A 13770-nucleotide genomic window follows, 5' to 3' on the forward strand; every position below is an offset into this window, starting at 1 on the left:
CGGCCCCGGTCTCATTCAGTAGCGCGCTGGGAGCAAAGGCAGCACAGAACAGATCCTTCTGCGGCCGCCAGCAGACCCAGATGTCTGCCCGGCCCCAGGTGCCGACGGCCCACCGGGAAATTTCCCGGTGTCCCGGTGGGCCAGTCCGGCCCTGATTGCACCACTCACACACACACCACTGCTCCTACGCCCTACTACAGCCCCATTTCCCAGCAGACCTCAGGTAAGTTGTCAAACTGTTCTTAAACGGTTTGACTACTTACTCTGGGAGGGGGTCCCGGCACCATTGACACCATAACCACTACACTGAGCTGTAGTGGTTATTGTGTCTGGATTATTTCTTTAAATAATCTACAAGTGCCCATCCCGAGATCAGGCTCTGGATCCGCCACTGCTGGCAATTGGATTTAATTGTCACAGATTTTCTTTAGGGCATAGTGATCTTTCAGTTGAGATAGATAACGGCAGACTAGACAGTTTCATCTGATACAGGTGTAGAATTTAAGATTTACACTCAAAGCTAGGAATTTGAGCTGACCCAGGAGGGGGTCTCCCCCCTTTTTTTGCTTATTCTGCAGCGCCTAATAATGGCTGTTGCAAAGGATTATCCATCAAGTAGCAGTTTGATTGAGAGTAAAATTAAATGTTGATGAGACCTTAGTACAGACTAAAGTGTAAATTCCTAGACTGATTCATAGACTATCTTTCCTCTAAAAATAAATGAAAGATGGAACGTTTGAGCTCCCAGATCCAGAGGATACATGGTCAAAATGAGACAACAGCTCTTTCAAATGAACTAAATTGTAATAATATTTAGAACACTGGCACACAGATGCAGACTCTTTATATGTTATGTGTGTTTGGTTGATAGGGTCTCTAGATATATATGTTTATGTTCTTAAATAGTGACAGTTACACTTACATCTGCTTCCATGGCCCTGTAAAACTCCAATAGTTGAATCTCTAGTACAGATAATTTAACAGCTCAACCTCAGCACAGGGTAATGAACTTCACCTAAGTTGGGTTATTTCCTTAGAAAGCTCATAATAGTTAACTACAAAGTGTACCCAAATTAAGTATTATGTTTTATGTAAAAAACAGATAAAAGTTGTATCTTTTAATACCTTTTTTATTGGACTAACATATTTTTTTTAATGACAAGCTTTTGGGAGAACCTCCCTTTCTCAAGTTTGAAGCATTTCTGAGCAAGACGACACATAGAATTCAAAGTTGAGTTGTGATACAGGGGTTAAAGCGACATGAGTGCAGATAAGACAGGTTTGATAGAACATAGACACCATTCTTGCAGAGAGGGTAGTAAAAATCTTGTGCGAAGATCATAGAGTGAGGGGGAGAGAGAGAAAAAAAACAAGCGAACAGTGCAGAAGATGGTGCTAGAAGGGGGGAGTATTAATATAAAGAATGCATGAATTCCCATCCAAGAGTTACAGGATATGCATGAAGGCCTATATCCAGCATACACAGACACACGTACACACTCATATACATATACATATACATATACACAAGTAGTACATATGTACAAGTATACACAAGAACATAGACACTATACACAAGTACATACAATATACATATAAATACAACCAAATGCCCAAATATATGTACATACACACCTACACATCCATCCACACACAAGCACCGATACATGTATCCAAACATATACCAATGTGCCTGCACATACACAGACCCATATATATGTATATGTACACATACATCTATTCACATATACATATATATATATATATATATATATATATATATGCATGTATATATACACTTTATACACACACACACACACAAATACATACGCATGTATACGCATACACATAAATACATGAACACATATACATACACACAAACACATATACTTGCATATTGATAGAATGAACATATTGGAATGCATTTTAAAATATTGATACATGTGACAGAACAGTAAGATAATGCTGGGGGAGTGTTCATGTAAAGTGTTGGTACTGTGACAGGAAGCACTATCAAGCACTATCACCAAATCAATATTTAGTCCTCTTTTCTTGCTGTTAAACGATTTGATCATTCTGGTTTCAAAAGTTTTTCTTTCTTAGGAAGGTGGACTTCAGGGGTTATGTACTGATGGTGTGAATGTGGACTGCAGGGGTAAAGCACCGATAGATGATGTGAAGATGGACTGCAGGAGTTTTGTCCTGGTAGATGATGTGAAGGTGGGTTGCAGAGGTGAGGCACCGCTAGATGATGCGAAGGTGGACCTCAGGGGCAAAGCACCGATAGATGATGTGAAGGTGGACCTCAGGGGTAAAGCACCGATAGATGATGTGAAGGTGGACCTCAGGGGTAAAGCACCGATAGATGATGTGATGTGGACGTCAGGGGTAAAGCACCAATGGATGATGTGAAGGTGGACCTCAGGGGTAAAGCACCGATAGATGATGTGAAGGTTAACTGCGGGGGTAAAGCACCAATAGATGATGTGAAGGTGGACCTCGGGGGTAAAGCACCGATAGATGATGTGAAGGTGGACCTCAGGGGTAAAGCACCAATAGATGATGTGAAGGTGGACCTCGGGGGTAAAGCACCGATAGATGATGTGAAGGTGGACCTCAGGGGTAAAGCACCGATAGATGATGTGAAAGTGGACCTCAGGGGTAAAGCACCGATAGATTATGTGAAAGTGGACCTTAGGGGTAAAGCACAGATAGATGATGTGAAGGTGGATCTTAGGGGTTATGCAGTGATAGATAGCTCAATGGGGAGCTGCAGGAGTGAAGTATTGATTAATGAAGGAAAGAGGGTCTTAAATTAAAGCACAATTGTCACCTCAAAATAGATTTTGTTAATATACCATTCATTTCATAGTTTTTTCGTGACTGTTGTTCTTTAAGTAGTGTGCATGGTCTGTGCTTAAGGGTGCCTATTTGTTCTCCTTCTGTCTGTTTCTTGATTTTTTATTATAATTTTTCACTGACTGTGTATTTTACTAGGTTACAAGGTTACAAGGTTAGTTTTTATTTTACTTTCTATACCAGGTAGCAATTCCTATCTGTTTTCTTTTGGGAACTGCAAATGACGTCTGTTTCTATCAATTAGGTGTCAATGCATGAGACTCAATGTGTCTCTGGGGGGGGGGGAATAAATTGAAAGGTAGGGGGGATAAATGGAAAGGGAGGGAATAAATTGACAGATTGGGGGGAATACATTGAAAGGGAGGGGGTAATAAATTGAAAGGGGGGGGAATAAATGGAAAGGGAGGGAGGGGGAATATATTGACAGGGAGGGGAATAAATTGACAGGGAGGGGGGTAATAAATTGACAGGGAGGGAGGGGGGAAATATTGACAGGGAGGGGAATAAATTGACAGGGAGGGGAGGGGAATAAATTGAAAGTGAGGGGGGAAATAAATTGACAGAGGGGGGGGATAAATTGACAGAGAGGGAGGTGGGAATAAATTGACAGGGAGAGTGGGGGGAATAAATTGAAAGGGAGGGGGGGAATAAATGGACAGGGGGGATAAATTGACAGGGGGGTGGGGGGGAATAAATTGACAGGCAGGGTGGGGGGGAATAAATTGACAGGGAGGGTGGGGGGAATAAATTGAAAGGGGGGGTTAAATTGAAAGGGAGGGGAAATAAATTGACAGGGTGGGGGGAGAAATTGACAGGGAGGGGAATTGACGGGGTTGGGAGGGGGAATGAGAGTGGGGAGGGCAGAAGAGAGTGACAATGGGGGAGATGAGAGTGACAAGGGAGGGGGGGGAGAGAGGAACAAGGGGGGGAGAAGAGAGTGATACACACACAATGCACCCCTTACACACAAAGACAATGCACCCCTTGCACACAGAAAAACACACAATGCATTACACACACACACACACACACACACACACAAGCAATGCATTCCTTACACACACTCAATGCACCCCTTACACACACTCAATGCACCCCTTACAGACGCACACACTGCATCCCGTACATACACAGAAACACACCTTGCAGCCCTTACACATACAAACACAGATTCACACAATGCATTCCTTACACACATATCAGGACATCCCCTACTCCACCTCCTGTGAACAAACTCATTGGTGGAACATGAAGGTGGACCCAGGGACCCAGACCTTGAGCTGTGTAAAGGGCGTTAAAAAAATGGAGCTGCTTCCCGTTCTCCCAGAACATTGATTTTTGTGACCACAGTTACAAACAGCCTACAAAGAGCCTGTTCTACACCAGACCAGTGGAGCCAGACTACAGCTAGAGCCCATCATCATCATCATCATCTGGTTGTAAGTAGTCAATCTAGTATATTATTCGTGGCACTAATCTCTAATTTACCTCACATTAAAGAAGCACTACAGTCCCCAGAACCACTTCAGCTTAATGTAGTGGTTCTGGTGTCTATAGCCTGTCCCTGCAGGCCTTTTAATGTAAACACGGCGGTACTGCAGCACTTGCGTTAGTTAACGGCAGATCATATGGGTGGGGCATTGTGATGTCATATGGGGGGGGGCGGCAAACTTTACTTTTGCCTAGGGCGGCAAAAATCCTTGCACCGGCCCTGCATATATAAGCCTCCCAACGTTTCTGATTCTAGTGGGACAGTCTCAATTTTAGGATACCACCCGCTTTTGGGAACACCAAGAAACTATATCCAAAAAAACCCGTAGAGGAGTACAGCGTATTCATTGTCCACTCTCAGTGGGCTGGCCTCGATGAGTGGCAGACAGCAGACTGACCACCAGTTCTTCAGACAGACTCACCACCACTCCAGAGGTCTACCCCCTTTAGGTTGCACCAGTGACAGAATCTGCTTCACTGGTTCGCCTTCCTTTACCCTGCCCACTAGTGTCCTAATTCAAGGGACAATGATGTATGGATATACCTGCATGGTTTTGCATCTGCGTGTCTGTTTTAAATTCCCTGCTGTTTTTGAGAATAATTCCGATTTTAGTAAATAACCCTATAAGTATAAATTTAAAAAAGGTGGAGTCTTCTAAAGTAGGGGTCATGTAACGAGGGGGGTACAACGTTTTGCTTTGGACTCAAGACGTGGGTATTCTTGTAACCCAAGTTGTACCAGAGTGAACTGTGGTATGTAATAAAAACATGAAAAAAAATACATATCAACACATTGGTATTGTATATAACTTTGATTCAGACCTACAGAGATATTGCAAGTTTGTAAATTGTCTTACAACACGCTAACTCAGCAATTTCACAGTTGCTGTAAAAACAAAACGTAAACCGAAAACCTTCATCTGTTAATTTCACAGCTGTAAAAATAAAATCGCTTGATCATCAAACAATACTGAATCATGAGCCTGACAGCCTCGTGCATTTATACCACCAAACCACAGGAACGTATAGACCTGACGGTTTATATTTAAATAATACTGAGAGTGACTTTCAGCACAACAAAAGAATGATAAATATAGGATTATTTTTATTATATCTACTTAGAAATGTTATGCAAAAACAGCACAAATTCGAACATAAACCAGATCACTCATTAAAAATGAATGTTAGCTAGAAACCTGATATTTATTAAAAAAAAAAAACAAGTCTTAATTTGTGTAAAATATGGCACATTTAGATAAATTTTAAATCAACTATAACACAAACAAAATTTTAATGAATAGGATTTAGCATCCTTCCCTGAACTTACCAGCCGTGTAATGCTCTCCATTTTTCAAGCTAACAGGAGCTCAGATTGAATTGGTAATTTCACAATATAAAGCATTAGTATGTAATTAAATATTTATAATTAAAATGTTTAGTATTTACATTTTCCATAATTAATTTGCAAGAACTCTATAGACTATTACAATATGGTTATTTTCATTGGTTGTACAAAGTCTAGTGTCAGCACAGACCTGTGTGAGATCATTCAAAGAATATACTTGTGGGTATAGCAACATTTCACTGAAATAATTAGTATCCAGGAAACAGTACTCTAATGTACCATGAAGTGTATAATGGAACCTTGACACGCGTACAACATAGTCTGCTACGATATTTGATTTATTAACAAAATTCCTGCCTGTTCTGTTTTACAGCAACACTGTCACTTTATTTTTTCAAATTAGACTTTTTATAATTTTTTTTTATTCATTCATTTTTTTTGGACTACTTTTTATTGTTGAAAGCAAATTTTTGGAAGAATTGCTTTTTCTTATGGGCAGCGTGATCTTTGGCAATTTTTGGCGATGGGTGGAGCATAAGATTCCCTTTTAATTGCCAAGCCAGTTTACCCAGAATCCATCAGTCAAAAGGATCGCACAAAAGGACAAACAGCAGACATTATGGACAGGGGATAATAAAAATGCAGATCTAGGAACAAGAGGAAAGGATAAATATAAACAAAAGCAATAGGCATGTGCATGGGGAAAATTTTCGGTTCGGCATTCTGAAATTCGGGATTTTCGCTATTCGGGACTTCGGCAATTCGGCACTTCAAGACTTCGGAACTTCGGCACTTCAGCAGTTCAGCACTTCGGAACTTCGGCACTTCGACACTTCGGAAATTCGGCACTTCGGCACTTCGACACTTCGGCATTTAGGAATTTCGGGACTTCTCTTGCAGCCGCTTGGTAGATAACTCCCTAATTCCCACGGTATTAGGGAGTTATCTACCAAAAGGCTGAAAGACCTAAATTGGTCTTTCAGCCAAATTTACTAATACTAAGTAAAAATTACTTAGTATTAGTAAATGTTGCCCCTACTCGCTATACCGCGAGTAGGAGCCTGTCTAGTAAACAGTTTTAAAAAAAAAAAGACGTATTGTCCTCCCCCCTAAACAAACATAATAACCGAAGCAATTATAAAAAAATGAGCGCAAAAAAAATAATAATCCTTCTTCACTCGACGAGGGCTCCGCGCAGACTGAGCTCTGCAGGGCGGCGAAGGCTTATAAAGCCTTGCCCCGCCCTGCAATTAGGCTCAAAGCACTCTGATTGGTGGGTTTAAGCCATCCAATCAGAATGCTCTGACAGGTAAATGAAGAGACTGACAGGTAAGTCTCTACATTTACCTGTCACAGCACTCTGATTGGTTGGTTTTAAATCCACCAATCAGAGTGCTCTGTGTCATTTTACACAGCGTGGGAAAGTTCTTTGGCATTTTCCCATGCTGTGTAATTTGACTCTTAACTCTCTGATCGGTTACTTAATCCACCAATCAGAGAGTTATGAGTCAAATTACACAGTGTGGGAAAATTCCAAAGAACTTGACACAGAGCACTTGGATTTCAAACCAACCAATCAGAGTGCTCTGACAGGTAAATGTAGAGACTTACCTGTCAGTCTCTTCATTTACATGTCAGAGCATTCTGATTGGATGGCTTAAACCCACCAATCAGAGTGCTTTGAGCCTAATTGCAGGGCGGGGCAAGGCTTTATAAGCCTTCGCCGCCCTGCAGAGCTCAGTCTGCGCGGAGCCCTCTTCGGGTGAAGAAGGATTATTATTTTTTTGCGCTCGTTTTTTTTTTAGAATTGCTTCGGTTATTATGGTTTTTTATTTGGCCTTTTTTGCGGCTGAAAAAAGAAGATTTTAGAAGAAAGAAAACATCGATTTTTTCAGTTTCTCTGAAACTGCTATGTTCGCAGCAAAAAGGGTTAAACCTAGCTGGACCTGGCACCCAGACCACTTCATTGAGCTGAAGTGGTCTGGGTGCCTATAGTGGTCCTTTAACTTGCATTAGAAACTTTTATCTCCTGCTTAGTAAATTGCGTTTTAATCACACACAAGAGACTTCTGCAGGGTCTACAAGGCTATTACCAGAGCAGGGGATACGACATTCTAGAGTAAACTGACTGTGCATTAAAGGAACCTAAAATATCTAGTTTCAGGAAGTGTTTAGGAAAGCTGTGCAACTCACATGCAAACAGGTGTTCCTAGTTCTGTATAGACAAAGTGATTTAACTGCTAAATGGCAGAGAATTGAGCAGTGAGACTGCAGGGGCCTGATGTATACACCAAAACTGCTTAAATAAGCTAAAGTTGTTTTAGTGCATATAGTGTCCCTTTAACCCCTTAAGGACCAAACTCCTGGAATAAAAGGGAATCATGACGTGTCACACATGTCATGTGTCCTTAAGGGGTTAATATATAATATGTTGACTTTAGACGCTAAATAGAGAGTTTAACCAGTTTAAATTCAATAATACATGATGATGCAACTCCAGCATAAACATATACATCACCAGCAATGTTCTTTATTCAAGTAAGGAACCATAGTAACCAATGAGATCTGTTCACACAGACTGACGCATTTCACAGAATTGGAGCATTTTGGTCACTCCAACAGCAACCAGGACTAACTTTACGAAACAAAATACAGTCCAATTAAATCCTGTGTACACAAAAGAAATTACTATTTAATACAAAATTAGTGCAGGGCAGATTGACACATGTATTTGAAAACATTATTTTGATGTTCATTTGAGGTATGCGTTCAGTGCTAATGATGGCATTTAATCTTAATATAAGGGATTCCTACAATCAAATGATAGAGTTGAAAAAAATAACACTGAAATTAACTCTACCTTCCTGGAAGGTTTAAATTGATACCAATTCAGAAGAACAAGCAACAATTTCATTTACAACATTGTAATGTAATTCCAATGTAATTTACAGAATAGACTGGTAGTCCAGAACAGTGCTCTCATTGTCTCACATGATGTTATAACATTTATTAGAGTTTTTAACTGAGCTGAAGACATGAATATAATATGTTGTTAACCAAGATGAGCAGCAGTGAATTAAGTATAAGAGTAGAGCCTGAGGAAATAATCAGAATGAACCCTTCCTGTATGTCTAAACAAAATAAAAAGATTTGGCAGAACATCTTGGACCATGGTTTTAACATACTAGGAGACTAGATCTGGAATCTTTACTGGAGGAATAATATGATGGACAAATATATAATACGGGGAATAATATGAGGATGTCATTGGTGAATAGAAAGGAGCTCAGGCAAAAAAAAAAGTACAATGTAGAGTTTTTAAAGAACACTATAGGCACCCAGACCACTCGATCTTCAAAATCCCTATAGTAAGTTTTGTATTCCCAACAATATAGTGTTCCTTTTAACTCTGGTATTTGCAAGTTGTTACATATATTCAGAAATGAAAACACAAAACACAACACTTGTGAAGGGTAAATTTAATGAGTCACACATCTCGAAGATAAAAAGTCAATTTTAATTATTATACTTATTCAATGGTAACACCCACCCTAGTTTAGTAATCTGTGAAACATTTGGCATGTTGAGAGAAGGAATTTAACAAATAATAGCAAAAATAAATAATCTATTAACTGATAATAGGTTGATGCTCCAAGGTCTAGAGAATTTGTAGATCTTTAGATATGTTATGGTGGAACAAGCTATGTACCCGGTCTCCTATTCCTTATAGCTGCAGGAATACGCCTTTCTTTCGCTGTTGGACTCCACACACAAACACACATCGCAAATCTCTAATTGGACTCAAAACTACAATATTAAGTTTCTGGTGAAAAATAGCATTTATGTTTAGAAGTCTCTATACTTCACAATATCTTTGGAGAATACGAACATTGCTGCTGATGCTGGTCGAGTAGATGAGAAAGGTCACTAGATGAAGAAAACACTGGGTCGGTTACCACTAAAAAATACATGCTCCAGCAGAGTACACAAATCAATGCAGCTTTATTAGTATGAACAACTTCGACATGAGGTACTTCACCACAGGAGGGAGACAAAGCCTAACGCGATACCCAGACGTCCGTATTTGTAGGAATGATGACATTCTTTCTCACATTTCCTCCATATCTGGCTGCCAATAATTCCAAATCAGGTCACCTGGTGGGCTTGCATCATTCTATCAAACTCTGCATTGAAGAATGCTAGATAAAGATCAGCCAGGAACTATCAAAATGGACAAGCGCACCGACGGGTCCTGAGTGCAGCCAGCCCCTTTGTCCCATTTTACTTACCTCACAGAACAGTTTACACGTGTGGTAATACTGAAAAAAACTAAATCATACAGAGCTTTTCAGAATTAACAGACCACTTGTCATTTAATTTATTTAGCAATATGCTATAATGATTGGTCTGCTAATGGGAAGTCTGGCTTATATCAATTATTTTAACGTAACAGAGCTTAAAAAAGGGGTTAAAAAGCAAAAGGTGGAAAAAAACTAAATAAGAAATATGAAAACAAAAACTAGTAAATGATTGTGTAGCAAGAGATAAAGACAGTATAATATTAAACAACATAGAAATTAGAATAATTAGAATGCTGCAAAAACCTAAACAGTTAATTAGAGGAACAGAGTACCTTTGAACTTGAACAGAAAATCCAAGAAAATGCTATTATTCGTAATAAAGGAAAATTATACTGAAACGGTAGTACTTAATTACCATTAGACTGTACATGTAGAGAACATGAATACATTCTATATTATATCTGTGCACATCTACATAGATAATGCATTAAATTATCAGTAAAAAAAACAAAAAACAACACAAAGCAAAAACAAACAAAACAAACAAGTACGCGTTTATAGTGTTATCAGTCATTGCATCAAAACAGCAATGTTTTTTTTTCTGTTATTTAAACTGAATTTCAATTATTTAAAAAATTTTATGTTAACGCAGTATCAAACAAAGCATGTTATTTTTATATTATGTCAGAAATCCCTGTTCTTCAGAGATAGGTGTTGTTTGGCTCAACATTTCAAGTGCTATCCTACTAGTCAGTCTTTTTAAGTTATTCACCATTGCACCCTTGGAGGGTCCATGACACACTCACCGGGAGTGATTTACTACTCGCCAGGGCTCAAATTAAACTTGCCAATATCTAGTGGGCAAGTGAAAAATGTTAGGCCTCTTTATAGTATGTTTTATTTGCAGTGTGTGTCTACCCCATGTGGTATGTAATGGTCATTACGATATCATTCTCGTAAAATATGCTTGTTCAACTGACCGCTTCATTCTTTAACTTCTTTTTATAACTTTTTACGTGTCCAAACTTGTGGATTATGCACCCCACCAGCTGCAAAAGTCTAATCAATGGTATCGAATGAAAACCTTAACAATCTGATGGGTCTTAGATTCGACTAGAAAACTGAATTTCAGGAAAGTCTAAATGTAGGTTAATCTTATATAAAATTAAGTTTGGCTTGGAACTGCCAAGTCTGGGTTCTTGATATATTACATTTACAGGTATACTATATTACTTAATACCAATTTTTCATCCATGACACAGGTTTACACACATGTAGCTTTTTTTATACAGAAAGCATTCTGCCATTTTGCATTTTGTATATACGTGTGTTTGACTGTGTGATAAGTATTCATAAAAAAAAAAAAAAAATAGGTGTTTGGATTGTTGCAAAATGTAATTTAAAGAATAATATAAAATGGATTGCAAAGCAACTAAAACGAGAGGACTCCCCTGTACAGTGGTGCACGAGACTACTACAGTACATATTGGACCCAGCGCTGGTTTCATAACCAATCTATAACCAATTCTCTATCCCGTGAAGAGGACAGTTCTATGAGGTTGTGCGAAATTACTTTTGTCATTAACAGAACTTGGGCCATTACTTATATCTTCTTTTGCCTTTTTTTGAGTAATATGTAATCATAAAAACAGAGATGATAAAAATTAAAAATATAAAAGCCACGAAAGCTAGTAGGTATTTTCTTGTCTGGAAGAAATGACAGTCTGGGCAAAGGACATGTTCCACAGGGCACGAAGCCACGGTCATGTTTACACTTGGAAACCCGTTATTGTTGATTATTTTCCTGTATTGTTTCAATGACGGCTTAGCCTTATATTGATTGGCAATGTAGGTGTACAGGCCATACCCAGGATCTGTCTTGTCATTAAAAGAATAAGCAAAATATCCACGAACATCAACTCCATCTATCAGAGATGCTGAAAAAGACATACAACAAATATTTTGTTTAAAGCATCATCCTTGTACTCTTAATAATAATTAACATGATACATAATATATAACATATTATCAGCAGCTTTATCATAAATGTAAACTCGTACAGGTTTGCCACTTATAATAACAGCTATCCCACTCAATAGATTTCTTATTCAAGCAAGTTAGAGAACTTAGAGCATTGGATTGGTGAACGCTATATCTCGATGACATTACAGGAGGTGGAGAGGTATTCAGCGCCAAAGGAGTTTTGGTGCTGAAAAAAAAATGTATTTAAAAACCTTTATTTCATTATTTTTAAGGGACACACTGGGGGGGTGGAGGTGGGAACCTATCTAATTTGGGACATGGACACTAAAACATTGTATGTTTTAATGTTTTTTTAAATATACGCAACTCATTTTTTTCATTGCATTCTTTGGCTTCAGCGGTCACAGTTCCAGAATGTAGAAGATCGTGTATTACTGTAGTGAGAGAGAGCTGGGTAACATATAGTTACAGTAAACCTAGTGTTTACAATTGTGAGCAAACCTTGGAAGGTGCTTATCTTCCTCAGTCACTCACTGACTATGGAAGCTTATAAATAGATGAAACACATTTTAGATATTTTGTTTCTTGTTTTTTGTTTTTTTTAATGTTTTTAGAGAGCTGTTTTACCAAATAAAGGTATATTCTTTTAAAATATATCATTGGACTTGGAGCCAAGTTTGTTTCTAAGCATACAGCAGGAGCTACACATGGGAGGTTGGGTGTCATCTTTATAATAGACACCATATCGCTGATGAGTGAGACCTTAAGAGGCTCTGGTACATGTGAGTGAAACTTTCTATCGCTAGTATTTTTTTGTATGATAACTCAACAGTGTTGCATTATAATTGCTCTCTTTTTAACTTTTTGTTTGCCCATATTTGGGAGGATTGCTGCAGAGAATCGGAGAGAAGAAGTCAAGCCTGACTGACTCCATTGCTTGTAGTACAGAGCCATTTCTGGGCTCTGTAAAATGTTTGTGGGCATACGAGAAGATTTATATTAAAGGGCCTCTATACATTTATTTTGTTTTGTACCATCTGTGCTATTATATATGTTTCTATAACTAGGGTGGTTTATAACAAACAATTTTGATCAAGAGGACTGTATTTAGGGGTGTTATACTCAACTCGTGTCATTTTTGCACATACATATGATATTTGCACAAAATATACAAACATTTTGTATGACACATTTGTTATTGTGGAATTTGTATTGTGGTAATGCACAAGAGTACATTGTCACATTGATAAGTGTACGTTGTTGTTAATTTGATTATTTGTAAAGTAGTCTTTATTGTGGCACTCAAGTATGCTGTTAAAGTTGTTGTCCACTAAATCTTATGGGGATAACTTACACTTTTCGGATTTAAAATTTTTTTTAATTTATCACAAGTTTGCAGGTTTTGCATTTTTTAATACATTTGCATAATTAGAATGCAAAGCGCACTCCACCAGTAACGTCTTTTTCCCCAACCATAATCTAACTGTAATGCTAACTATAACCCTAACGTTAACCCCTTTAAACTCAATCAATACCTCTAACCTTTAACCTTTCTAATCCCAGTCATACAGGGTTATTCACTAAAATGACTATTGCTAGGAATTCAAAGGGAATTTCAAAATGTAGTCCAAAACAGCCAAATTAGAAAAATTCACCAAGTCCTTTCAGTTTTCAGTTTGTCTATTTTGACCTTAAATCTGAAATTCACTATGAAATCACAGCAATTCTCACTTTAGTCTCAACAACTAATATTAACTTGAAACATTAATCCTCCAACTCTATCTGCCAACT

General features: G+C 38.3%; 1 protein-coding gene across 1 annotated transcript in view; it reads right to left on the reverse strand.

Moving 5' to 3' along the window:
• Positions 1 to 10661: 10661 nt before the first annotated feature.
• The window catches only part of KL (klotho), a 52502-nt gene continuing 49393 nt past the window's right edge, over positions 10662 to 13770 (reverse strand). The window contains exon 5 of the mRNA XM_063429311.1: positions 10662 to 11933. Within this exon, the coding sequence (XP_063285381.1) occupies positions 11596 to 11933 (338 nt within the window). The 3' untranslated portion in view covers positions 10662 to 11595. The remainder of the gene's footprint in view (positions 11934 to 13770) is intronic.

Source organism: Pelobates fuscus, chromosome 1, assembly GCF_036172605.1.
Source record: "Pelobates fuscus isolate aPelFus1 chromosome 1, aPelFus1.pri, whole genome shotgun sequence".
In the NCBI taxonomy this organism is placed as follows: domain Eukaryota; kingdom Metazoa; phylum Chordata; class Amphibia; order Anura; family Pelobatidae; genus Pelobates; species Pelobates fuscus.